We start from the raw sequence: 26,365 nt of genomic DNA, 5'->3' as shown, positions 1-26,365 counted from the left end.
TGCTCTTTTTATCACTCGAGTATGTCAGGAAGATAAAACCCTGTTTAAAGACAAGAAAGAAAATCCAAATGCACTTTCTGTTTATTTCAAATGAATTTAATATCTCAAAGTTTTTTCCTAGAGGCTTTACATGTACATTATGTATAGACTAAACATTTACAGTGATAAAATATTAAGATATATGGTTGTTTTTATATATTTATATAAAAGGAAATATAAACCACATAAATTTACACCAAAATGTAAAAAAACAAACAAAAACCCTACAAACGGAAACATAAAAGTTACAAAAATGCTACTGACTGAGGCTAGAATCTCAGAAGTCATAAAAAATATATTAAATCAAAGATAACCAACGCTCCTCCCTTTTTATTTGCACAGATCTTCCACAAAAGATGCTTTTTTTGCTTCTTGGTTGATTGGACGCGTAACTCAGACATGCTGTACATTTGGTCTTTATGTCTGCGGGCGGGTTTAAATGGTTTTATACTGACTTGGCACATTTCAAAAACAATTTGCAAAACCCTCAAAAAAAAATGATAAAGTGAGCAGGTAAACCAAAACATCCCAGCTTTGTAAAGTGACTGTCTTTTGTTTTTTATTCACAGTCAGATTTTTTAATGATGTATCCGGGCTATAAAATAGAATATACACTCCAAAACAATACTTCTGAGGTCATGATAATTCAACAATCTATGCTAGTTTGGTCATATATTTCAGCAAATATATTCCATATTTACTACCTCTATTCATAATTTATAAATTGACATCTACATACTGATATAACGGTGCATATGCCCCAGTTGTGGGACTAATATGGGATTTTTCTATAATACTCTGATCAATATGATTGGAATCTTCCAACCACATAAAGGAAAATATTGGTTAAACTGACGGTTGCTGCATGCAGACCTAAAATAATACTAACAAAGAATGTCTGTGTGCAGATATGTCTTCAATTATTGGAAAAATATGCTTTAACACAAGTGTGTGTGTGTGGGGGGGGGGGGGGATACATTCACATATTCAAATTTACCGTCAGTAAATCAGTGCAATTAACTTTCATTTATATATCTCAACTAAAGAGGACGTAATATGAAAAACAAAATATAAAGTATCTTTTCCACAAACAGGGCACAGACACATAATAAAATATATGTAAATATACATGTATGTATTAAGAAAACACCCTCACAAGCACAAACTACCATTCTACAGTTTGGCAACAAATATCTGACGTCTCGGTAACAAAGAGTGTAACAATGATATAAACTGATTATCAACTTCAGTGGCGTGATACCGTAAAGTGGTGCAATCAATGCTGCACGTAAATGTATGAAACACTTTTTGATACAAAAATATATATTATTAAAATATTACTCTATAATGCCATAAACTCTTCGTAGGAACGGAAAGAAAATATCTATAAACGGCAAAATATAATCATGATGCAATATACACGAAAACCAACAAACAAAAAAGTAAGGAAATAAATAACTATTGAACAGGTGCAAATAACAAAAAAGATTTTTCCAATATTGTCTTCACAGGACAAGATGGATTTTTTTTTTTACATTCTTTATCTCCACAGAGGGGCATGAAGCTCTCTGCTGCCCCCTGTGGACGGTAGTTTTGCCTCTTGTCCTCCTCCTAACTGATCTTCTGCAGCAGCTTCTCCTCGATCAGTTCGAACTGCACGCTCACAGACATCTCGGCCACGAACTGCTCGCAGCCTTCCTTGCTCACCTGTTTGCAGTATCGCAAGTCGATGTGACAGATGCTTCCGCAGCGCTTGAAATAGGTCAGCGACTGGTCTGTGACCCTGTTACAGACTGCAGGGGGGGGAAACAAAACATGTGACCTCGCTGATGTACACACAGCACAGCAATGCCAAATGTCACCCGTCTTTATGTCTCATTGATGGATTTTATCGCATCCAGGACAAATACGAGCAATGTAGAACTTGGCCAGTAGGGGGAGCAAGTCGGCTAAAAAGCTCCCTACCTGACAGGTTGATGTCGGTGAGCGAGTCCCTGGTGGTGGTCCCCGCAGCGGTCAGGATGTTGACCGACTGGTCGGTGACGTGGTTGCAGTAGCTGAGGTCCAGTTTAGACAAGGAGGGCATGTAGCGTATGATGAGGCGCAGAGTCGTGTCCGTGATGTCCAGGCCGGCCAGCCGCAGCTCCTCCACGTTCCGCAGTTTGCTTCTGTTATCGAGCTGACCTGAGACAATCGGGCACACGGTGTTGACAGGTGAACCCGTTTCTCCTGACACGCACCGGTATACAGCCCTCAAGACGCTGTACAGTCAGATAGTGTCCCTGTGGTTGGTACCTGGCCTGTTGTCTGTAGGAGGCGAAAGCAGGTCCCTCATCTGGGCGTCTTTCAGACCCTCCACCCATTGGACGTCCAGGGTTCTTAGGAGAGGACAACTGGAGGTGCAGAGAGCGGACACAGCTGCCCAGGAGCATCCAGACAGCAGCAGAACCCGCAAACCTGCAGCACAAAACAGCCCATACATCTGTCTGGAATGTGTGCCCCAATTCTCTTTTTTTAATTAAGATCTTATCCAATTAATGAGCCCATGTAGTCTTTGACAACTAAACAAACACTGGCAGGAAATGTTTATCCAGACGGAGCTTAGTAAAATAGCACAAAATAATAGATAAATACATGTAAAAACCTTCACTGCATGTACACTAATAATGCAGCCCCACAGAAAATAAGACTTTCATTTTGCATATATGATTAATTAGTTTACTGCGCAGTGATGAGAGGTTAATCTCGGCCTAAGACAGGTAATCAAGTATAAACTCACTTTTTAGACTATAGGGATTTAATGATGATAGTTTTGAGATTTGCTTCTGGACCGCTTTGGTGTAAATAATAATTTGTTTTGGAGGTCACGTCATTGGACAACAGAAAGAATATGGATGTTTCAAGTTAAGTTTACGGTCGAAGACAAGGGAGCAGTGACGGGGTTCCGCCTGTAGAGGGCGCTCCGCGCGCGTTGGTTCTACCTGGAAGTCTGTTGATGAGCCAGCTCAGCTGTTTCTTGGAGATGTTGGTCCAGCTGAGGTCCAGAGCGGCCGGCTGCCTCCGGATGATACCGCTCAGCATGAGGGGCGTGATGGACTTACAGCGGTTCAGATTGATGAGCTTCCAGAGCCTCTTGTCACAGCACCTGTGGGCACGTGCGCGATGATTAAACATACAGGCGTCCACGCCGCTTCTCTGATTCTGCATGTACTCGCCATCGGTTCCACGTCCTGCAGACACGCATGCACACGCACAGATCTCTGTGGGTCAGGTGACCGAAGACCGCCATCCACGTCTCCCGCCGCATCACGTGGGCCTCGCCGCTGTTCAGCGGCAGTTTGTCCGGCGGGGGGCTGATCGGCGGAGGCCGGATCACGTGGCGCTCCATTTGGATGCATTTGGGCGGCGACCGGCAGGGGAGCGGGCGGGGACAGATCGGGGCGATCGGCGTGCTTCTGTTCCAGCCGAGCGGCGAGTAGCCGTGCTGCTTCTCGGTCACGTCGCGGCCTTTGTGCCGCAGCCAGTCGCCGAGGTCGCTGCTGCCGTTGTTGAGGTTCCACTTCGCCTTCTGGTCGCTGATGTTCTCGGGCTCGGTTTTGACAGGCTGGTGGTTCTGATTGGTGAGGCTGTCCTCCGTTTTCAAGGGACGCCGGTTTTTATTGGTCAGGCTTTCTTCCATCTTGACGGCCCTGCGGCTCGGATGGGCGTTTGGATCCCCCGATTTTAGCGACTTGCGGTTCTGGTTGGTCAGAGAGTCTTCGGCCTTGAGGGGCCGTCTGTTGTGATTGACCGAGCCGTCCTCTTTCTTCACTGGACTGTGGTTCTGGTTGGACAGACAGTCTTCCGTCCTGGTAGCATCCTGGTTGAACTCTTTGCTCGGGTCTTTGGCGGTTAGGCGTTTTCGCTGATGGCGAGCCTTTGGGTGAGCAGAGTTCCTCTCCTGAGGGTCTCCTGAGTCGCTGCTGGGCCCGGCTCTGGGGGAGTTGGAGGAGGACTGTTCCTTCTCTCTGGCTGCAGATGTTCTCAGCAGGGGACTTAACAGAACCTTGGATTCGACCTCTACCGTCGCCTCCCTTCTCCCCTCTTCGTAATCTTCATTCTCGTCTTCACGCTCGCTCTTCTCTTTAACGCGAGGCCCCTCTGAGGGAAACCCGTCTTCGTCGTGATCTTCCTGCTCGTCCTCTTCGTCGCTGTAGCTGTTTTCCGTTTTGATTTGCCTCAACAGCTTTTGAGCCAAGGAGTCGTCCAGTTTTGACAATTTCTTCTGCAAGAGATGATTATTTTTGTTAGTGGGCGAATGTTCAGTTTTACCGTTTCTTTACGTCTGCCCAGTCAAAGCGCCACCACTGAAGCCGCAGACACCAGTGTCACAAACAGGACAACATTCAGAGACACGTGGGGACAAAACTGCATCCACCTTCCTCAGAAGATCATCATCTTACCTTCTTTTTCATGATGGGCTCCTCATTGGTGTCAAAAAGGTTCCTCTTTTTCCTCAGCGGGTTGTCCTCCAGCCGCGGTCGGGGCCCTGCGTCCAGAGACGGCAGCAAGGGACGTTTCTTTGGGGGTTCCTCTTCTTTCCTCTTGGGGCAATCGTCCCGCTCGGCCTTTCTCTTCACAGCACATGTGGTGTTCAAGGCAGTGACGGTGGCTGGAGCCGCCATCGGAACATCGGGCTCCTCTCTCGTGTCCCGGTTGAGCCGCGGTTCCTTCAGTAGGGAGCCCGGCAGGTTGGACGCATACTTGAACCCTGGCCCCCGTTTTTGCTTTTAGCAAGAGGACGACAAAAGGATCAGAACAACGAAGCTTTATTTGTCAAACTTGAGGAGCTGCACACATACTTTGCCAGTCTTCCCTGCTTGGTTGCACTTCGGGCACTCCCAGCAGTTGGGCAGCTCATCGTTGACGACCCCGCTCGAATCTTTGACCTGAAAAGAAAACTGTTTCTGAGACGCATTTTGGACAAAAACAAAGAAATGCTGGCAAGAAGACCTCAGCAGCTGTTGAGGAAAGGCTATAAAAACCTGGGGGGGGGTGATGGATGGACCCGATTCTCCGCCCCAACAAGAGATTTACCTTCAGACAATTAGGATGAATGATCTCATTGCAGATGGAGCACTCCATGAGCATGAGATGAAACTTTTCCTCCTCATCCTCAATGGTGTCTTCTTTGCCGGCCTCCCCACAGATGAGACACACTGCTGTGTGAGGCAGGACCGGCTGCGGGACGACAGAGGCAACAAGAGTCACACACACACATCAAGGAGCTGCGCGTGACGCTGCGTAGAAACTCCGAGGCAGTGCTCAACATGTTGAAATCATCATTTAACGGCATTTTAACGCCAGGCTTTTGTAACCGCCTCCTCAAATGACTCAGAAAGCAGAAAAGCAGAAATCAACAAGGTCTTGTTACATAACATACAAATATGTGCTTTGTCATGGATCCAAACTGGACACCGAGGGAGCTTGATATCACAATATTTCCCCCAATACCGGATCAGTTCAGAAAACACCGTGTAATTCTGCATAAATAAGCTTAGAAATAATGCTTATTCGCTATAAGCAGTGACTAAGCGGATAAAGCGCTGGGGCGGGCGAAGGATGCCGGTCAAAAATGCAAACTCTGTCCATGGTACTGAAGGACCCGAAGGCTGAGACGCCACCGGCCCTGCGCACGCACGCACGCCGTGGACCGCACCTGCGCGGTTAGCAAACGCAGCTGGACGCTGAGAGTTTAAATGGTGGCATCTAACATTCCTGAAGGGTGAACTCACTGCGATGCACTGCCTCATGATGCACGACTGCTTCATGCGGCCCGGCCCGCCGAACTTCTTCATGTCCTTGCAGAAGTGGCACTCGCCGCACTCCGTCCGCAGGCACGCTTCACACTTGCGACAGCGGGTTCTTCGCCTCCTGGCGCCGGACGTTCCCCGGTTGGCGGACAGCTTGACCGCCGATGCAGGGGAGGCGGCCATCTTGGATTTGGGCCGGTTGGGAGGTCGGGGCTGAAGAGGAGGAAAGGGAGGAAGGTTTCAAGGAATGACCAGGAAAATCAAAGGCAACTGGAGCACAATAGTGCTACGGACAATGTTTGAAGCGCTGGCTCGTTTGCAGATTTGTATCAACTTCCTACCAAGCAGTTTTAGTCTGTGATGTATTTGAAAATGAACGAGCAGTACTTGAGACAATAACTAAATTGGGAAAATTTAAAACAAGTAGAAAAGAATGATTACTTAAAAGCATTTATCCACACTCCGTATGGCCTTAATGTACCTCCGTGTTGGTTCAAAGGCGTGAAAACAACCATTTCTTTGCATTTTATGGAACAAAATACACAATAAAAACACACAAAAGAAATTACTTCGAATATGAGGTGCAGTTATGCACGTTGTTCATGGCTGTTACCGGATGGCAACCGGGAGAAAACAAACACATTATGATTGTCCCTGGAGTCGTCTTCTAAATTTAGCATCTCACTTTCTTGCACGTCTCTACTTCAAAGAGAAGCTCCACTTATGGCTCCATTTCACACATGGATCAGTAGGGCCCATTATTCCACCGGGGGAGGGGGGCACAGACTGATTCCTAACAGCGCACATAAAATTTTTTCTATCACATAAAGCTGTACACAAGGAGATGCCTTTGATCCCTCTCATTATTGTTCTTGTGTTATACATTCTGCCCCTTTTCAGCTTTACAAATCCGTTCCAGAAGAGCGCATCCACATGAAAAGCAAATGTTAAAATACTGCCAACACACACGCGCACACACGCACGCACGCACAAAGCCATCAGTGCAAAAGACTGCAGCTCCTGCAAATGAAGATTGGATTTCTTTAGTTACATCGGCAGTGCAGATTTTTCCTAGCGTCAGCATAGCAACAGCCACATCCCATTCCCTAACAGAACAGTCTATGACACACAGACTTGTAACCAATAAGAACTGTAATGAGACTCTCTGACAGAGAGCAGGCTTGATGTAAGGCTTATTACAACATTCAATACAAATGAACGCAATCAAACAGACTGACACAGCAGCCTGGATGTGCTAACCAGCCAGGATTAGAGTGACATATTGGGGGAGGTAGGCTTGGACATTTCTGGGGGGGGGGGGGGTTATTGTGGGGATTACAGGCAGGAGGTCTGTGCTGCAAAAATAAAAAGAGACCTAAAAACCCCAGAAAAACCACAGATCTGGCATCTGTAAATCAGCTTCTATCCTAGAGACTAAAACACAAAAGGCGGCAACATTGTACATTACTGTCATCTGCAACCCCAACCGCAGCTCAGACACTCCAGAATACTGTCCATATTGTCCTTTAAATCCTCTCCTAAACCCCCCTGTCTGCTAAGTGAGCGCTCTCTAAAGCAGATCTCTCTCCCTCTGATGCTCAGAATTAGATAACATCAGAGGTTGACAGCAACACTACTGCAGAAAGCAGCTGCCTCCTAATCTCAGTAGCTGCATTTCTCCCGATGCAAGTCTTATTTTGCCAACGATTCGCAGCCCTTGGCGAACGCACGTCCTCTAACCTGCTATTTCCTCCCTCTTCAAAGAGCATTCAGCTGGGAAATGCTGTGAGGAGAAGATTCGTGGCCACGGTGGAAATCAATAAGCACAAATGTACGCCTAACGGCTGTAAACATACGCTGGAAACATGCGGCAGGAGCAACAGGACCTCTGGTTTCCCTTTAAATGCTCCATCGCTGACCAGAAGTCACCTTGTCTGACATGACATGTGAAAGATGGAACCAAAACAATAACAGGAGCAAATATAAGGATTGTGTTTACAGGTTGAGGAGGGATTACACTCCTGTTAAGCTTTAGAGGTGGCACATGTCAGGCTGAAAACCTGCAATCGCTCTGGCACCAATAGCTCAAAGTGTTTACCCCATATTTTAAAAATCAAAACAGGAGAGATGAATATCAAATCTCGGGAGGATTCAAGGGATTTGCGAAAGAAGAAAAAAACCTGCGTAGAGTACATTGCATGCTTTTAATAGATTGAGATTATTACATTATTACAGTGCATGCACAAAATGCTGGCAGGGAAAAAGCGTCTTGCTTTAAGGCTAGAAACTTCCTTAGCCTGCACGTTAGCTCTGACATTTGCATACGTGCTCCTCGAGTGGGTGAAGTGTGACAGCAAAGGCAGAAACATTTGCATGACTGGGAGGAAAAAAATGTCTTTTGATGTTTGTCAAAATGAACAAAAAGCAGTTCGGGCGTCTGCCTATCTGTGATTTAAATCCAAATGCACCCATGGCGTTAATGCGAGGGGGGTGTGGCTCAGAGTTAAGTAGAGGAACTATCCAAACCAGCCACACGCATTTCTTGCTGTGCAAGCAAGTTTCTTCCGAGGTCTCGCGGCAATTAAGGTTGCTACGTTATCAAGCCAGCCGTTCCCAAACACGCGCAGGAACACTTCCTGCCGTGCATCTATCTCCACATGCATCCGTTGCATTTACAACCTAAAGTGAAATTCACATTTTCTGCATCTGTGAATTCCCATTCCTCCACGACCGGCAGCAGATCCGAGGAGCTGGGACACATAAACACATCCTCCTCCTCCTCCTGCTGCTGATTCTACCTGGCAAAACCGCTTCAAGCGCAGCACACACACACACACACGCACATGCACATGCACCAGCGCAGCAACGCTGTCAAACCAGAGCTCAATTCAGAGGCGAACAGCAGAAGCAATCAGTGCATTCCTCTCCAGGTAGCTCCATTTCCCGGCTGTCCAGTGATGCTGCACGCCGCCACATTTCACGCGGGCATTCAGTCGGTGCCTGCAGGGCTCGGCTGTGCTAACCTGCTCAGGGTCTGAGTCGTAGTCCTCATCTTCAGCGCTCAGCGACATGGCCATGACTGGTTGTTTCACACACCGTCCAGCTCGCAACAAACTGACATGGCTGCAGTCTCCTCCTCCTCCTCCTCCTCCTCTTTCTACTCTTGCTGTCACCGTCTGGCCTACAGCCCTCCCCTCCTACTCCAAAGCTCCACAATACCACAAGATGTAGAAAACACAGAGCACTCTGCCTCATTAATATGGACTAACTCTGCGCAAGAAGAGGAGGGCTCCCGGGCAGGACCGGGCCAATGGGAGGCTGCTGCACGAGGATAAGAAGTGGGGGGGAGGGGGGGGAGTCAGTGGCTGGCCAATGAGGAGAGAGGAAGCAGAAAATGAGTTGTCATATTCATGATGCGGATGGCAGCGAGTGGAGAGCAGGCATGGCTTAGCCAATAGCGCCAGATGGCATCTCATTACAAAAGGCAAACACAAAGAGGCTGCACAACCAACAGCTGGCATTTCAGTGTGCGTGTGTGTGTGTGTGTGTGTGTGCGTGCGTGTGTGTGTGTCTCTGAGGGTTCCATGACACAAATCACTTCAATGCGATTGTGCACCATAAATCAGCCCTTCTCTCGCGTCGTAAAGTTGTTTGGACACTTAATCATCGACAGAAAATCCACTTCCGCGTACAGAACGACAAATAAATTCCGAGTGGCCCAAACGGTCAAGACTCAACAAATATTCCGACACAAAAACAGCAGCAGAGACAGAAGCGCTTTGGAATATTAAATGAATGTAAATACAGCAGAGGGTTTATAGCAAAACGGTCGACAGAGTGGGTTTGAGTTTCCTGCTTGATTTAATTAATCATGAGCAGGCTGGGGACAAAAGAGCGCACTCAAAAGTCACTCGCTCAGACACACGTCCATGAAAGGAACATTTGCAACACAAAGAAAGAGGTGATCAAAGCTCCGTGCGCGCTGAAAAAGTGGGTTTTTTCTGTTCCGTGGCTCTGTGATAAATTGTGACAGCGACTAAAATAGAAAAGGTCTTTTAATATTCTTACCTTTGAGAGCTTCTTGGGCCGGTAAACCACAGGAACTCCGGTGACGGCCGATCTGGGGTCATCATCAGCGTGTTCCTTCAGAACCGCCTGGAAGAGCAGCAGAACTGAGACCACTGTCTCCTGAGTGTCCCACCTTGTGGTTTCCTACCTTCACGTCTTCCAGCAGAGCCTGAGGATTTTCTATCCCTTCCGGGATGCATTTCTTGTTTTCGGGAAGCGACTCCAGCTTCTCCACCAGCATCCTGAGGCCACTCAGCTCAAATCCCGTCAAGTGAGTCCACCTGCTCGTGGGCTCCGAGGCAGGAGAGTCCAAGGGCGTTTGGATGAAATCTAAAGAGGTGGATCCGGGATTACAGCTGTCCTCCGAGTCCACTGATAAGGCAGTTTTGAGGTTCTGGACCCTCCGGCTGTCCGGAGAGCAGGGCCCGTCTTGGGCGAAACCGTCTGGCTTGTCGCAGAGGCCGTCCCTGACCTGAGCGGTCTCACACGAGTCCTCGTTGGTGTCCTGACTCCGGGAATCAGAGAAAGGACTCCCCGTTTTAGTTTCAATATCTAAAGCAAAAGAGAGAAGATGGGGATCAGGATATCCACGTGGGTGCAGCCGCATCCTGGGCCGCGCCACAGCGCCACTCACCCGCCACTACTACGGGCTCTTTACGAAACTCCTGAGACAGGTAGGACCGTCTGGTCAGACAGTTCAGGTACCTCTCCAGGACGTACCAGCACATCTCATAGTAGAAGGGGAAACGGAACTTGGAATGAACCTGGACAGAGGAACAACGCGTTTGTACCTAATCTGCTGAGGTAACAAGCAATTTCTCATCACGACGTCCTAATCGTTATTCACAGGCCATTTGCGCCACACCGCTCAACCACAAACATCCCTCCTGAGCTCCTCATCTACGGCTGGTAATTGTGATTTGTGCGTCTTGTGTTCCAGACTCGTACCTTGGTCCTGTTCTCTATCTCGTGGATGGTCAGCTGCATAGGAATGTTGAAGCTGTGCAGAATGTTGCCTCCAAACACCAGCGTGTCCTCAGGCGTATAAACGGCGTGGATCCAGCCTTGGGAGCAAAATACGCGGTAATGAAGAGGAGACTGATGCAAATAATCGACTTTATCATAATCAGGGAGATGTTCAGTGAAGTGGCAGCTAATCTGCTCCTGCTGTCTGTTTTACAGCCACCCTGCCAACACACCAGATGGGATGAAGAAGGTGTATCCTTGCTTAAGCTCCACTCTCTGGCATCCATCAGCTCGGTCTCCAAGGAAGATGTCACTCTGCTTCCCTGACAGGACCCAGTCCTCGTAAAGGGCCAAGTTATGAGGGGTGGGAGGCACCAGCCAAAACACCTGAGGAGTGAGGAACAACACCATCATTTGATCGTGCATTTCAGGACTTTGAGAGCTACAAAGTCCAAACATAGCTCACGATCACATATAAATTCAAGAGGTTTATCTCCATGGCAACCAAACCACTCCATAACTGAATCTGAGAAGGTTACCCAGAGACCTCTATGTAAGGTTACAGAATTGTGTCATCAATATCAATGTGGGTGTTACCATTCATTTTTTAAATCGAGTTTCTGTTTCAGGGCTGCCAACGTTTGTTCATTTATTACTTTATTATTTTTTGCCATGGCCTTGAAATTTTTTTTAAAAAAAAGTCAGCTATTAACCACCTGCTTGAACTTACTTTGCATCCTTTAAACACATGATACCAAACAGATGTTCCCCCAAAATCAATGTGGAAGTCTGTGTAGCAGCCTTTTACGCTCATGAGACAATACCTGCGGCAGAGAAACAGAAGGTATTTTCAGCTCCGTCTCCAACCAGAAAAAGATGTGAAAACGCAAACGGCGGCTCTAGAAATGTCCCACACAAGCACTTCGGCTCAGAAAATTGTCCATAATCAGACATATCTCCCTCTGGAAAGCAATTGCAAAGTAATTAACACTGCGGAAATAAATGATTCAGTAAATTAGAGCGGTGGGAGCAATGCTGCCAGTCTAAAAATATCCTGGACATTAAACCATTAAACCCTCCAGCAAAGATTAGTCTGATGCTGTGAATTCTTGGTTACTTGTTACTACCTGACAATGTAATAACCTTTACATTTTCCTGGAAAATCACATACGAGCTCCACAGAGAACATGTGAAGCAACAAGTCCGTGTCAGGGAGGCGACAAATGCAACCAAACCGAACGATTGTGTCAGGATGGCTCATTCAAAATTCAAATTCAAATTCAAAAGCAAAAATATACAACTCATTAAACCTTTATTATTAAATTATAATACAAAAAACCCCGCACCAAACTCCATGTCTGTTGTAGCTTCAAGCAGAAGAGATGACAACTACAACTCAGATAGCACGAGTATCTAAAGAGGGTTTGTTTTCTTACACGTACAGCAATTCAATGAATCACTCAACAACAAATGACCTTTCAAGTGTTGGATGTCATCGACATAAAAATGATGCTGGGAGGAAGGAATTCTGCATCCCCCTGGCTCTGACATGCATCAACCGACGGCACAAGTCAGTGAAATCAATGGAGTTGCTATTATTATTATGAGTTGACATGATGATTACATTTGATTGAATTTAATAAATAGAACTGAGGCAAACAAACACGGCCAACAAATGGAATCATTATGGCACAACTGGTCTGGTTTTGCACTACGTACACCTGCCAACAGCTTATTGGCTGCAAGATGTCTGCACAGTCAGAAGACAGCAGCCATAAAACCATCCTCCACTGTGGAAAAGTCTGCTGCCTAGCAACAATCGGGGGAGATGGATGAGCACTGATGGGATACAGTGCTCTGCAGTGATGGACGGACACAGCAGATATTCAGACAGAAGGAGACAAAAATGAGCTCACCCCTGACGATGCAGCTATTTTCTAAAGACGTATTTGATGAGGCAAAAGGCTTAGAAAAAGAGAAAGAAATTAAGGATGATTGTACCTTTGCACTTTCGGATATTTCATCTCTGAGATTAGATTGGTGGCTTCTGTTTGGCTGTGTTTCAGATTAGGAGGCCACATGTTATCCACCCAGTCTACTTGATCCACCTGGAAAGAAAAACGGAACTTTTAGCCAACAACAAATCTCCTCTCTCATGCGGTCTTGAGCAGAATCATCACATTCAGAGCGTGACATGTGACAATACCACTGTGGGACGCTTGATGAGGTTCTCCAGCTTAGTGTGGCTGAATTCTAAGCTGATGACATTGAAGAGTTTGTCCCGCTCCTCCTCAGGAGTCTCGTAATAACGGACAAACTGAGCCATGCTCATTTCAGTGCCTTTCTGAGTGCTCACTTCCATAACATCCACAGAGCGGCGGCTGCCTGTGAGCCACAACAATGGCACATATTAAAATCAGCCTAAGAGCACTTCCGTTATAATTAACATGGAATAACTGACATCCCCACTGTAATATTTAAATCAAAGAAGTAAATCCATTTAAAAGGTTAGCGCCTGTAATTCATTGCTTTGCCCACTAGGTGGAGTCTATAGTTCTTAATGATATTTAACTTCCTGCTTTACTCGCACAGTTGTGAGAAATGTTCACACATGAACACACATGTTCACACATAAAAAATAGACAAATCATAGTGATAAAAATTAAACTTTTTCATAAGAACATTTTACAAGGTGCATAAGTAGAAATCATCCACTGCACAGAAAACCCACGATCAAACAATTGAGAACTCTCAAACTTTATTTACATGCACGCTCTTTATTCCACAATGCATACGATTCCTAACCACACGCGGCTTTTACGCTGTAGTGCACATTTCTGAACTTATTATTGTGGCTTATTTCCTGTATTGCAGAGGACACATTTTGTAGATTTGCGGCACTGATGAAGCGCTTTAAATGTATATTTCTGTAATGCTCATACTCACCAACTAAGCCTTTGATTTCACTAATTGAAAATTCTGGATCAGGCATTCTGTGGAGATTAAGGGGCAGGAATCAGTGCGATAATCTAGTAAATGTTGGACTCTAGTTGATAAAAAAAACAAAAAAAAAACGCAACAAGCTCAGAGATCTTCCTCCCAGACTTGTTACCTGATCCCGAGTCCGTCCTTCTCTTTAAAGATGAGCGGGACCCTGAGCGCCTCTCTTTGCACGTATTCATATGAGAAGTCTGCAAAATATTGCACTTTAGGATATTTCATCATGTTTCAGGAGACCCTGCACTTTGCGACGATTTTTCACCTCTCCCCTCCAAAAACTGGACATATTTTGCGCCGTAGCCGTCGCCGACCAGCTTCTCCTCCACACTGAATCCTCTGATGTTGACAATCTCCTCGACGTCCGACGAGTCGTCGTTTTCGTCGTACATCCTCCGGCAGATGGAGCGCTGTCAGTGAAAACAAGGTGATCGACGTGACAACCCCGCAGCGTGCAAGGAAAGCCAAACCCAAACCCTAAGGAACTGTCGCAAAACGACCATTAAAATGCAAGCAAATGCATGCCCGAAGCGCCATTTATCACGCACGCATTGCATCCCTAACTTTGCAGCTGTGGTAAGGTCGCCTGCAGATTTCTGACAGTGCATTCCTGGTTTACTATATCTTTATAACGTCAAGTGCATTCGTGCATCGCTTTTGCATTGCCCCATAAACATATCCATGTTTGCACTAATTTACTAATCCTAATCTTAGTTTATTTTCTTTAACTAGCCCACATAAAAATCGTTGCAGTTGCCAGTTAGAAGGTGTGCATGACGACGGCTGTCATTTCCCCTGGTGGCCTTTAACTTGAGCAGCTTAAGTGACTTTATCCTCCACTGTTTGCAATCGTTAGCTTAGCTAAGTAATTAGCTCCGTGCCAATCTCGCTTAAGCTAACATCAGCGCGGCAGAGATGGGGACGTTACGCACCAGCCTGCGCCTGGATCCAGCACACGCTTCCACGGCCTGAGCCATCGCCTGCTAGCGACGTTCTGCGGTCATTCACGTCCAAAAAGGCGTCTTCGTGCGCGCCGAAGTTAAAGATACACTTAGCACGCCTTTTCACGCTCAAAACAAGGCAACCATGTTTTTGTGTATTACGTCATCGCTTGGAACCAAAACATTGCTGGACGACGTCACGGCGATAGTTCTGCTTTTATATGCAGTAGTAGGCGTTTAAGGAATCTGTCACATCAGCATTAAACAGTTTAAGCGCTGTTGTTTAACAGTCACACGCACCTTTTTAAAAAACAACAACACAACAAACCCACAAGATTGCAATGATTATATCAAACGGGAGTTGTTCGTGACTTTAATTCATAATAATATCAAAACACTTTGGCGAAGTGCGTCTTAGGCGTGTAACCTTCGGAGTCGATTTAAAAATAAAAGAAGGGCTTTTGGACGGGTGTTTTTACTTAGAAACGTTAAGTGAAGGCGACGCAGGCGAAAACTTGGCTAAACATTAAATATGCGAACGCACGCGACAGATAGCGGATATTCCTTTTACGGCGCGCAGACTTCTGGGTAATGTAAGGTGCAGCTTGCGCAACCCGCCGTCGCTCATTGGGGAGGGAAAAAGCTCTTCCGCAGTTCCGTCAGCTGGTGGGGCTTTTATTCAGGGCACTGTTGGGATGTGGACGGTCTGTTTGCGTCCTGGTCCGAATTAATAAGGAAGAAAAAAAAAGAAGAGGCAAATCTCGACGCATCGAAGCGCTGCTGGGTCAGGTTCCGAGGCGCGGCATGAGTCTGAACGAGCACTCCCTGCAGGCGCTGTCCTGGAGGAAGCTGTACCTGAGCCGGGCTAAACTCAAGGCTTCCAGCCGCACATCTGCGCTGCTTTCTGGGTTTGCCATGGTATCGTGATCTTTCTGTTTCACTCGTCTAACGCCCGTTATCAGTGTAAAGTTATTTCCGGTTCCTCCCAGGTGGCGATGGTGGAGGTGCAGCTGGACAACACGTATCCTTACCCACCAGCTCTGCTGATCGCCTTCAGCGCCTGCACCACGGTACTGGTGGCGGTCCACCTGTTCGCTCTGATGGTCAGCACCTGCATTCTGCCCAACATCGAGGCGGTCAGCAACGTCCACAACCTCAACTCTGTGAAGGAGTCCCCCCATGAGCGCATGCACCGGCACATCGAGCTGGCCTGGGCTTTCTCCACGGTCATCGGAACTTTGCTCTTCTTAGCCGAGGTGGTGCTGCTGTGCTGGGTCAAGTTTCTGCCGGTCAAACCCGGCAATAACACGCAGTCGTCTGGCGTCGCCGCTGCCATCACCTCCACCTCCATCATGGTGCCCTTCGGTCTCATCTTCATCGTCTTCGCGGTGCATTTCTATCGCTCCTTGGTCAGCCACAAGACTGACCGCCAGTTCCAGGAGCTGGAGGAGCTGTCCAACCTGACTCGGCTGCAGAACGAGCTGGACAACCGGGCAGAACCCTCCCTTCTGCATTCTCCAAGCTCTCATTTCCCATAAACAGAGGTTGCATGTCTATGTTGGAACTCTCCAGGACTTTTTGACTTCTGTTTTTACAGGAATGACGCCTCCCCTCTGTTGTGAAGATACTTTTGAAGTATTTGTATTTTTTTTTTAATACCATTCATGGTCATTTTTTGTTTATGTAGGATACTTGAATAACCTGGAAGGAACCACCTGCTGTTTAACTGCAAACCGTGTGACCACTTTGTCTTCTGGGGACCTGTTCACTTGGTTTCTCCGTGATTGGCTTTGTTCAGATAGACTGACCTACTCGCTGCTAAATTACAGTATTATTTGCAAACATTTCTGTAATGCAATGTCTTTTGTAAAATAAACACACTTTGCCAAGTTCTTAAATATAAAATACTTTAATTTGCAACTAAAAACCAGTTCAGGCGACACCAGTAAAATGTTTGTTTGTTTTTTAAATTGTGACAATGCAGGTTTGAAGGTACACGGTGATGGGTGGGCTGAAAAGGGGGCCACCAGAAACTGGATTTGAATGATTGCTTCATTAATTGTTAATCTTGATCAAAGCTGGATCGGATTTGAGCAAATACATAGAAGTACTACTTCAGGAAATGCTCCAAGGTCCTCGTTTGGACAACTTTCCTCCTCGAAAACAACAGGTAAAAATATTTTGACTTTATTCTTGTACAACTATGACCTTTTTCACATGATATTATGACTTTATGTGTGCTCATAGGAGGAGTCCTGTCCATCTAAAGTGTGTCACCCTAAGTTGAATTTGAATCGTGAGAACTGAATGTGAGATATGTTTTTAGTATGACTTCCTCATATTTCAGCCCATAGTGCCACTTTTGTGCATCATCATCGTCATTATGTAAATGCTGTTTTTTGGCTTGGTGTGAGCTAATCTTCAGAATGAGGACATAAGGGAAAGTGTACAATAACAAAGCAGTAGTGAGTAATGAAAGGTGTAAATTATCAGTTAACCTACACATGAGGAGGGGAAACATGCTGCTGCTGCTCCTCTTGTCCAGTGCCGACCCTCATGGCTGACGAGGCCTCTTGTAAAACCGACTGAGCATCCAGCAACTGTAGCTTTAAAGAATAGACATATTCTAATTCACAGCGATGCTTTAGGGAACAAATTACTCTCTTGAACCACAGTTTAAAATGTTTCACCTGTGGAATTGGATACTTGGTCGGTGTCGCGGCTTTTTCCCTTCCAAAATCACAAAAAGTGCCACATTTGGCGTCTCCGTCCACCCAAAGCCCTTCATAGAGCTGGCCCTTGTCCGGGTAGTAAACCTTTCCCTTTCCGTGCTTCTTCCCTTCTCTCCAGCCGCCTTCGTACCAATTTCCATTTGCTTCCGTAAGAGACACATTTAAAATTAAATTCTAATCGATTCCAGAGTCAGATCATAATACAAGAATGTTTTCTCACCATAGCGAATAATTCCATGTCCATGATGCTTATCCTTCATCCACTCCCCCTCATAGACGTCTCCATTCTCATAGTTCATCTTTCCCCAACCAGCACGCTGGTCCTCACTCCAAACCCCCTCATAAAGAGCTGAGTTACCGTAAACATTCGTCCCATAGCCCTACAACAAGATAAAGTTACACATGCGTCTTCTGATGCATGTACGCGATATCAGATAACATACATACGTGCTTTCTTCCATTTTTCCATTCACCACAGTACTTCTTTGCATACACCTTTGCTTCTTGGAGCAGCACGCTGTAGGTCCCGTGTCCGTCAGGTCTCCCATGTTTCCACTCTCCACTGTAAACGGCTCCAGATTTATTCCACACCTGAGTCCCCCTCCCTTGAAAAAGTACAATACTTATGGAGGAGGTGAGGTGTGACAGTGTGTGTGTGTGTGTGTGTGGGGAGGGGGGGGTGTATGGTGCTCACCGTGCTTCTTGTTGTCCAGCCACTCTCCAGTGTATTTGTCTCCGCTGGGGAAGAAAACTGTGCGCTGCAGCAGACTTTGCTGTGAGTTGATATCCATCCGTGTGGTGGATGCCTGGTGCTTTTTAGAACTCTTCAGAAATGGCGTCCCTGGCCATGTAACCATAGCAACATGCGAAGTTTCCTACAAAAGATTAGTAATTTGTCCAAAGATTTTTTGGTTTTATCCCAGGTGTGCAGATTAGCAAATTCCAGTGTAATTAAGTACGAGTGGTGCTTAAAAGAGAGTAATAAATAGTGTAATAATACTAATAAATACATACTATGATGTGCTGCTGGTTCAGTGGGTCAAGTTAGCTGAAATGTTGCTAATTTATGTAATACCAGGAGTTAACTGCAGCCTAAAAGAACTACTTCTACTTTACTTCTGTGTCTGCCTGCAGTTCACGTAAAGACGAGACAATGTTTGACAACTCATAGTAAACTAAAGTAAGCGTTCCGTGACTACCGTGTACTTCAGGTATCCTAGCAACAGAAACCCATGCTGTAGTTCAATAGAGACAAAAGGACCGTCGATTTAAAAACTATACCTGCAGGTGTGAGCGAGTCCCAGGTGATGCGTCAGGTCCTTATTTTTTTGACTATTGTGATTTTTAAAGACATTATTGTTAAGTTTTCCGCCCACGGTGCTGAGCGTTGTGCGCATGCTCCGTGCAGCCCGGCTCCAGAAGAGCCTGAGTGGACGGTCGGTGTGAGGAGAGCGGTGCGGGGAGGAACCTTGTGAAGCCGCCCTCTTTGCTACATCAGCTATTGTGCCGCACAATGTCCAAGCCGAAGTTCCAAACAGAATGGGAGGAAATTGACCAGGAATATCAACAGCTGCAGGTGAGTAATTTGCCCAAGGTGATGTGTAGAGTGTTTGGCTGGAGCTTGTCTCCACTGACAGGCGCTACTCTTGGCGGCTAGTTTGGATAGCTCCTTCCGAGTCGTCATTCATTCTCGCCCCAGGAATAAACCCAGCACCGAGGCACTTACTGTGCCGTTGGGTGCCAACATTTGGGGGTTGAGAACAGTTTGCTAAACCTTTTTCACTTCTCAATTGACTGTAGCACTGATTGCTAACGCTAGCAGGAGGTCGCTAAATGCTCGGCGTGTTATACGGCGGCTAATGAGCAGCTATCGTAACTAACTTAGCCAAGTTCGTAAAGGACAAGTTTCCTACGATACCTTTAAACTCGTTATTGTCGGGTTACACGAAATTTCGTGGCCAAACTCCACATGTTACAGTACCTTTAACCCAAATAACTCACATTGGAGTCAGTGAAGGCAACACGGTGCGTTCATATTGGTCGTAGTCGACAAACTTGAGACCGCAGAAGAATATAAAAGTGTCCGCAAGTTATGATTTGCTACCACATCTGATATCTTTAAACCATAGTTTCATTGCCTCAATCTGAAATTTTTCCATACAAACTCACTATCACTGCAGCAGACAAACCTAAATAAATATTACACATGAAATGTTTGTGCTTATCTTTCTGTTAATGCGTGGATATCTTCCTGGTGAGGCTGGTTTGTAGACTATCATATGTTCCTTTGGTTGCCAGGAAACCCACAAAATATACAGACAAAAACTTGAAGAGCTCACCAACCTTCAGACGACATGCAGCAGCGCCATCAGCAAACAGAGAAAGTGTCTGAAAGACCTACGATACAGCTTGACCCAGTAAGATTTCTCTCATCAATGCTGATTATGGTCTGTTTTGAGAAGATCTGTTCTCACATAAAGGTTACCGTTTTATCTTCTGTCCGCAGGTCCGCGCAAACCTGCGACGAGGTGGCATCGACCCTAATGGGAGATCTCAAAACACAAATCAAAGAAAAAGAAAACGTCTTCTTCGACATGGAAGCGTATTTGCCAAAGAAAAACGGGTCGGTGCGATTTTTCACACCTCGATGTTTAACCTCGCTAAATTTAACTTGGGTGTTTGTACTTTTATCATCTCAGACTTTACTTGAATTTGGTGTTGGGCAACGTGAACGTCACTCTCCTCAGCAACCAGGCAAAGTATGTTCCAGGTTTCCACCTTGAACTGAGGGGAAGCCGCAGTTGGAGTGAAGACGAGCTCTTTTCTGTTCCTTTAGATTTGCCTACAAGGACGAATATGAAAAGTTTAAGCTTTACATGACGATAATCCTGATGTTTGGAGCAATAACCTGCCTCTTCTTTCTCAACTATCGGTAAGAGAACTGATGTGAACCCATTTAATGCTGCTGCCTACATGGAGTCGCTGTTACCATCATAATTATAATGTGAGGTTTATCACCACCACTGATGCAGAGGCGAATCTACATTTTTAATCTGTGGCTGTAGCCCCATGCTAATCTCTTTCTCTGCATGTGTTTAGAGTCACTGATGAAATCTTCAACTTTTTGCTGGTGTGGTACTACTGCACGTTAACCATCAGGGAAAGTATCCTCATGAGCAACGGCTCCAGGTGGGCACTTGGCTGTACTTTTACAGAGTTTTTACAGAGCGTGTCTGCTCTCACTCGGGCCTCATCCCTCCTCGGTGCTCTGTTTTTTCAGGATTAAAGGCTGGTGGGTGTCTCACCATTATGTATCCACGTTTTTGTCGGGGGTTATGCTGACCTGGTGAGCTTCAGCCATTTGTTCCAGCACTTTTGGGCAGGCATTTGTAGGAGTTTGAGTACAACCAACTACCGCTTCTGTCACTTCTTGCATTCCTTTTTCTCCACAGGCCCGAGGGGCCCATGTACCAGATGTTTAGAAGCCAGTTTCTTGCGTTCTCAATATATCAAAGTAAGTAATAACTCTTTGATCTTGTCATTGTCAGGACTCCTTATAGGAACTCTGCAGCTTTTCTTAAGAGACATAATGGTGGCCTTGTAATCTACAATTTTGTTATCAACGTTTGCGCCAGGCTTCCTCCAGTTTCTGCAGTATTACTACCAGAGCGGCTGCTTGTACAGACTTCGAGCTCTGGGGGAGAGGAATCAGCTGGACCTCACAGTGGGTGAGCTCTCAGCTGTGTTTGCTGGAACTCCATCCAGTCATTGAAAGCCATCCGTAGTCCGCATTAATATGTGGCTTAAGCCGCACTGATCTATGGGTCCCGAGCTCACTGTGGGTGTTTTCGGTCTCTTCAGAGGGATTCCAATCCTGGATGTGGAGAGGTTTAACATTTCTCCTGCCGTTTCTCTTTTTTGGTCACGTAAGTCTGCAAATTGTTTTTCTTGATATTGCACAAGCACGAGCATGTGATCTTTGGGGAAAGGTGCACATTAACCTTCACTGTACACGTCAAAGAGAATATGTCCTATTTTTTTCCACAGTTTTGGCAGCTGTACAACTCGGTTACCCTGTTTCGTTTGGCAGGACACGAAGACTGTAAAGAATGGCAGGTAGGAAATGGGTTTAACCCTCCCGCCTTCACCTGAAGTGAGTTTATACTCCGACTTCTTCTGAATAAAGAAATCAAATTTATCTCTTGAAAGCCGGAGTTGCCCCCTTTTATAAATGTGTCCTTGCAGGTTTTCATGCTGGCACTGACATTTCTGGTTCTGTTCCTGGGAAACTTCCTCACTACCTTAAAAGTCGTCCACCAGAAGTTTCAGAAAAACCAGGAAAAGGTGCAGAAGCAGGACTGAAGGAGAAGGGAAAGTGACTTGCTGCAAAAAGGCCAGTAATTCTGAACGCACACACTGGCTGGAGTGACTGAGCGCAGTCTAACGGGAGCCAGGAGAGACCAAACTCAACAAAACCCTGTTTCCCTCTCCGGCTTTTACGGCAGCCGTGTCGAGCTACCGACGCACAGAGCAGTGTTAGGATGGTAGCCAACAGTCTTGTCACTTTATTCTGTACATAGAGCAAATAAGAGTGGAATGAATGGGGAATTTTATTTGGACGTGTGACATGTGCATGAATCTGCAGAGGGACCGTGTTTAAAATTATGCAAGTTAAAAAGACGGCAGGTAGCGTTGCGCAGCGTAGTTTGGCCTTTAAGGACTTAACATGTGTTGCTAAAAGGTCAAATAATTTACTGTGTTCCCGTGCATCATTTCCTCTCCAGTTCTATTGTAGTTATTTCTGTTCTCGTCCACCTTTTGTGCTGTTTCACTACAAACTATGGGAATGACAGCTTACAAAATAGGGATTTTGTCACGAGACTACACACACGCACGCACAAACACTACATACTTGAACTGTTTTTATGGGAAATGGTGAAGATCATCACTAAGAAACTGTTCTTGCACGTGGCGATTTCTTCATAAGCTACGATTTAACTTCCGGTCAAAAGTTTCCAGCAAATGCGACGGTCCGTTGATGTAATTTAAACTCAAAGATGATTCTTTCCACATTTTTAGACTAGTTCTATATAACTTTGATGATACCCGGACCTTTACTGGCTTATGTTGGTAGGTATGAGGCAGGCTCTTTGTTCCCTCATTTGATGCCCTCACAGGTTCAGATCCTGTCGGCCCACTGATGCCTTACCTTCCCTCGCTTCAGCCTGTTGCGCCACTGATAGAAATTCAACTTTTTCAAACTTTGCCCATGGTGCATCAACAGTGAAATTTTTGTTTTAATCGTATTATTTTTAATTGAAGGGGGGGGTGGAAGTTACAGACCGGAACACCTCACTCGAGCTTCCCAAATGCACAAGATTTGTTTTTCCCCTTTTGTTGTAGCTGTTTGTACATTTCGGTTCACAGTTCAACCTGTGTACATTGTCATTAAAAAAGGACATTGATAATAAACCGTTCATTCATTACTGACATTTTTGTGTCTGTTTTTTTGCACGTTAATATAATTTTATTGCGGTTACCGAAGTCAAGCCACGTATGTTCGCAGATTTCGACGCTAGTGGGCGCTGTTGGCAAACATAAGCAGCTTCTAAATTCCAGTTTTCTTTTTACTGTATATGAACTCATCCTGTTAAAGCTGTAATATCGTTATGTATTTTAATAACTAGATACCCTGAACTTGTATAACATTTTAAAAAACAAAACAAAATACATTTAACTTAGACCTTGCTCAGCTAGCAAGCTTTATCTTGATTTGCATAGTTCTTCAGATGGCACCTAAGGTCTTTGACCTTTTATCAGCTTGTCCAGCCCCCTCCGGTCCTCAGTCCTCCTGCTGTTGTCACAAGATGGCACACCTCTTCTTCCTTTTGTGATTCTTCTGTTTACGGATGAAAGCCAATGTTTTTTTGGTAGCCTCCCTGAATATTTCCTCCACATTTTCCTGATACTTTGCCGAACACTCCAGGTAGAGCTCTGCGTTCATCTGCTGCCGAGTGTCCTCGCCCTGCAAACGTGTCGCCGTTAGCGACACCGCACGGTTGTAATGTTGAATCTGTTGCATGGGGTCACGAGGTCATACCTGAATGTAGGTGATGGGGGCCTGGTGTGTAGCCTTGAGCTTCCTTATGCATTCTTTATCCGTCCTGAGGTCAGTCTTGCAACCAATCAGAATGACCGGAGTGTCCCTACAGAAGTGTCTCACTTCTGGGAACCACTGGCAAGGAAAGAGCTCAGTATTTGGTGTTCTGGATGATCGGATATAACTTTACGCACACTATAGTTTGCATGAAGTTGCATTCATATGTGTATTTCGCTTTTCAAAAATAGATTACACCATTTTATTGCATTTCTTTTATATTAAAGCTAAAGTTTCACAAATAACTCTTGGTTAAACTATTTGCAGAAGTCCGCCTGCATGACTGAGGAGGTCAACGTCCGCACGCGGGCTTTGGTGAGTTAATCAGAGCCAAGTGTGCACAGCCAACACCAACACAGCGCACTGTCAGTCATTAACTGAAGCACGGCCAGATGATGACTGATGTGTTTGTGTCCACTGTTGGTTTATTACCTTTATCAGGACGTTGTCGAAGCTGGTGGGGTTGGTTACGTCAAAACAGACTAGAACCAAGTTGGCTTCTTGGTATGATAGCGGCCGTAACCTGTCGTAGTCCTCTTGTCCTGAAACAACAAGCGCTTACGTTACCTGGAAGTGGGAAGGATGTAAATTCAACCATTTGTCCTTTGTTATTTCATTGAGATCAGGCAGAAAATATAAAGCGTTAGATTTGAACAGTTCTCTGCAGAGGTGGTCTTTGGTAGATCAAAAATCAGTCCAGGTTTGTTTGTTTAGTCTTGAATGTGAATAATCACTATGGAAATGGATCAAAGCTACTGAACCCGCCCCCCCCAGCTTCAGCAGCAGACTCCTGCAGCCTCGCTGCTCGAAGGAACGGGACAGGAAGTCATTCCTGCCGTCCGCCATCAGACTCTATAATTCATCCAAACCCAGTCAATAACAATAATTGTCTAATGTTTATGTTGTGATTTTATTCTATATTTATGTATATATGCTTATAATGCTTGTGTATATATTATATATATATATATATATATTATATATATATATATATTCTTATATGCTGTATATATGCTTATAACGTTCTAATTATATTTGTATTTATTTATTCTATTTCTATACTTTGTAAATACAAAACCTACACTAGTTATATTAATCCACGTTAGGCTGCTACTACAATTCAATTTCCCTACGGGGATGAACAACGTACATCTTGAATTTTGAATCTTGAACTGAAATTGAATGACAAAAAAAGAGTATTTTGCATTATGGTGGAAGTACTTCCAGACTAAAATGAGCATTTCTCACAACAGCATAAAGTTAAATAGAGACTATAGTGTCACCAATGCAACACCCAGATGTATGTTCAAGAGTTGATGTGGTTGAATGTAACCACATCCTGGCAACAGCTTCCCTTTCTGCTGATGGAAGACACCCTGCTGCAACTCTGCAGGAGATAAGCAGCCGACACGGGCCAGAAAACACTTCCCCGCAGGGTCTGCAGAGGTTTTCACGCAGCCTTCTGTCATGTTAGCAAATTTTCACGATATTCTTTGTAGCAAAACTGCTGCTGTCATTATCATGTGAGACCTCCAGGGTGAAGGTCTGACGGTGTTCTGACATCTTCATCCCTTATCACTTCCTCTGTGTCCATCAGTGCCAAATTACCCATAAAAAAACAACCCGGTAAAAGAATGCCTGTATTGTTTGTCCATTTCTGTTTCTATGGTGGAACTATGGTGTTCTAAACTGGTGCTGAGGGCATTCCAGAGTGGTGGTGGCATGTGACGAAGAATCTTACCAGCTGTGTCGTACAGGTTGAGCTTGATCTCTTTTCCTCCCACTGAGACAGTGGTAACATATTTTTCAAACACTGACGGGGCGTATTTCTGTTTTTGAGACACATGAGAAACTTATTTGATGAGTATATTTTCAAATATTGGCCCCAGTTAATATTTTAAACAAGTTAATGAGTGACAAGCCTCTTAACTGCTTTACTGAAGCTCTTCTTACCTCTGGAAAATCACCTTTGGCATAAACCATCAAAAGTGATGTCTTTCCACAGCCTCCATCTCCTACTATCACAATTTTGAGTTCTCCGCCGTCTTTCCTGGCACTACTACCAGTCCCGCCACCATTTTCTGCCATCTTTCCTCCGGACCAGTCAAACAGGTCCCCGGTGAGACATGCCCAAGTTTACGTCCTCCGGGTACAAGTGGAAAACATTGCGCGAAGTGGTGAGGCTGTATTTGAAAAGGCCGAGCCGTACAGAAGGTGTTCAGACAGGAACAGGAGTCTGAGCTGCGTTCACCACTTCCTGTAACCGTCGGTGACGTTGTCTCCTGTTGACCCCCCCACCTCCGAACATCATTTTTAAGCAGTCTGTGAAAGCAGAGATGCTTTCAGTGGGTAGGCATCTCTGCTTCTGAATCACCAGCTCTGTGGGTGCTCCTACTTCCTCTAGTGTATTCTGGGTGGGTTTTGGATCCGAAGCACGGCCTCCATCAATAGTTTGCATGTGAATTGGTGCTTAAAAATGCTCCACCACAGCCCTGAACTCACATTTATCTCGATCTTATCGGTTTATCATGCGTTGGTGCTGGTTCAGCTCTATTGAGACCTTTTGTGAACCTGAAACATACTTTGTGTGGTCGATTAGACCTTATGCTACCACATTCTCAGACATTGTAAACATGGAATTTTCCTTTAAATGAGTGAGACCCAAAAGTGAGT

General features: G+C 45.5%; 5 protein-coding genes across 9 annotated transcripts; 2 read left to right on the top strand and 3 right to left on the bottom strand.

Annotated features, from left to right (window-relative positions):
- Positions 1-63: 63 nt before the first annotated feature.
- Positions 64-14,987, bottom strand: LOC130517034 (lysine-specific demethylase 2B). Of its 2 annotated transcripts, XM_057018603.1 has the most exons (21): positions 14,795-14,987; positions 14,128-14,272; positions 13,978-14,056; positions 13,812-13,858; positions 13,072-13,250; positions 12,867-12,973; positions 11,596-11,689; positions 11,099-11,252; positions 10,848-10,963; positions 10,534-10,663; positions 10,048-10,451; positions 9,900-9,986; positions 5,814-6,044; positions 5,116-5,259; positions 4,881-4,967; positions 4,482-4,805; positions 3,255-4,303; positions 3,021-3,184; positions 2,335-2,496; positions 2,005-2,223; positions 64-1,832 (listed from the first exon to the last, which is right to left on the bottom strand). In XM_057018603.1, exons 1-21 carry the CDS (start codon positions 14,837-14,839, stop codon positions 1,651-1,653), a joined length of 4,149 nt encoding a protein of 1,382 aa, XP_056874583.1. In that variant the 5' UTR covers positions 14,840-14,987; the 3' UTR covers positions 64-1,650. The 2 variants fall into 2 exon arrangements, with proteins under 2 accessions (XP_056874583.1, XP_056874584.1); XM_057018604.1 differs by lacking the exons at positions 13,072-13,250; positions 14,128-14,272; positions 14,795-14,987.
- A 464-nt stretch (positions 14,988-15,451) lies between these two features.
- orai1b (ORAI calcium release-activated calcium modulator 1b) lies at positions 15,452-16,695 on the top strand. Its single transcript, XM_057018628.1, has 2 exons — positions 15,452-15,721; positions 15,793-16,695. Exons 1-2 carry the CDS (start codon positions 15,608-15,610, stop codon positions 16,339-16,341), a joined length of 663 nt encoding a protein of 220 aa, XP_056874608.1. The 5' UTR covers positions 15,452-15,607; the 3' UTR covers positions 16,342-16,695.
- A 279-nt stretch (positions 16,696-16,974) lies between these two features.
- morn3 (MORN repeat containing 3) lies at positions 16,975-19,840 on the bottom strand. 4 transcript variants are annotated; one of them, XM_057018624.1, is made up of 6 exons: positions 18,817-19,840; positions 18,230-18,410; positions 17,979-18,157; positions 17,756-17,915; positions 17,494-17,678; positions 16,975-17,409 (listed from the first exon to the last, which is right to left on the bottom strand). In XM_057018624.1, the coding sequence occupies exons 2-6, from the start codon at positions 18,390-18,392 to the stop codon at positions 17,302-17,304; spliced, it is 795 nt and encodes a 264-aa protein (XP_056874604.1). In that variant the 5' UTR covers positions 18,393-18,410; positions 18,817-19,840; the 3' UTR covers positions 16,975-17,301. The 4 variants fall into 4 exon arrangements, with proteins under 4 accessions (XP_056874604.1, XP_056874606.1, XP_056874607.1 ...); XM_057018626.1 differs by having other exon boundaries at positions 16,975-17,403; XM_057018627.1 differs by having other exon boundaries at positions 17,983-18,140.
- On the top strand, positions 18,927-23,025 carry tmem120b (transmembrane protein 120B). Its single transcript, XM_057018623.1, has 12 exons — positions 18,927-19,111; positions 19,834-19,952; positions 20,042-20,158; positions 20,235-20,294; positions 20,372-20,467; positions 20,635-20,724; positions 20,816-20,881; positions 20,988-21,049; positions 21,171-21,263; positions 21,397-21,461; positions 21,583-21,651; positions 21,781-23,025. The coding sequence occupies exons 1-12, from the start codon at positions 19,049-19,051 to the stop codon at positions 21,895-21,897; spliced, it is 1,017 nt and encodes a 338-aa protein (XP_056874603.1). The 5' UTR covers positions 18,927-19,048; the 3' UTR covers positions 21,898-23,025.
- Positions 22,825-26,271, bottom strand: rhof (ras homolog family member F). The gene is made up of 5 exons (XM_057018629.1): positions 25,646-26,271; positions 25,434-25,521; positions 24,125-24,234; positions 23,636-23,770; positions 22,825-23,560 (listed from the first exon to the last, which is right to left on the bottom strand). The coding sequence occupies exons 1-5, from the start codon at positions 25,778-25,780 to the stop codon at positions 23,396-23,398; spliced, it is 633 nt and encodes a 210-aa protein (XP_056874609.1). The 5' UTR covers positions 25,781-26,271; the 3' UTR covers positions 22,825-23,395.
- Positions 26,272-26,365: the final 94 nt, after the last annotated feature.

This window comes from Takifugu flavidus, chromosome 20 (assembly GCF_003711565.1).
Source record: "Takifugu flavidus isolate HTHZ2018 chromosome 20, ASM371156v2, whole genome shotgun sequence".
NCBI lineage: Eukaryota > Metazoa > Chordata > Actinopteri > Tetraodontiformes > Tetraodontidae > Takifugu > Takifugu flavidus.
This window is presented reverse-complemented; position numbering and strand designations above follow the sequence as displayed.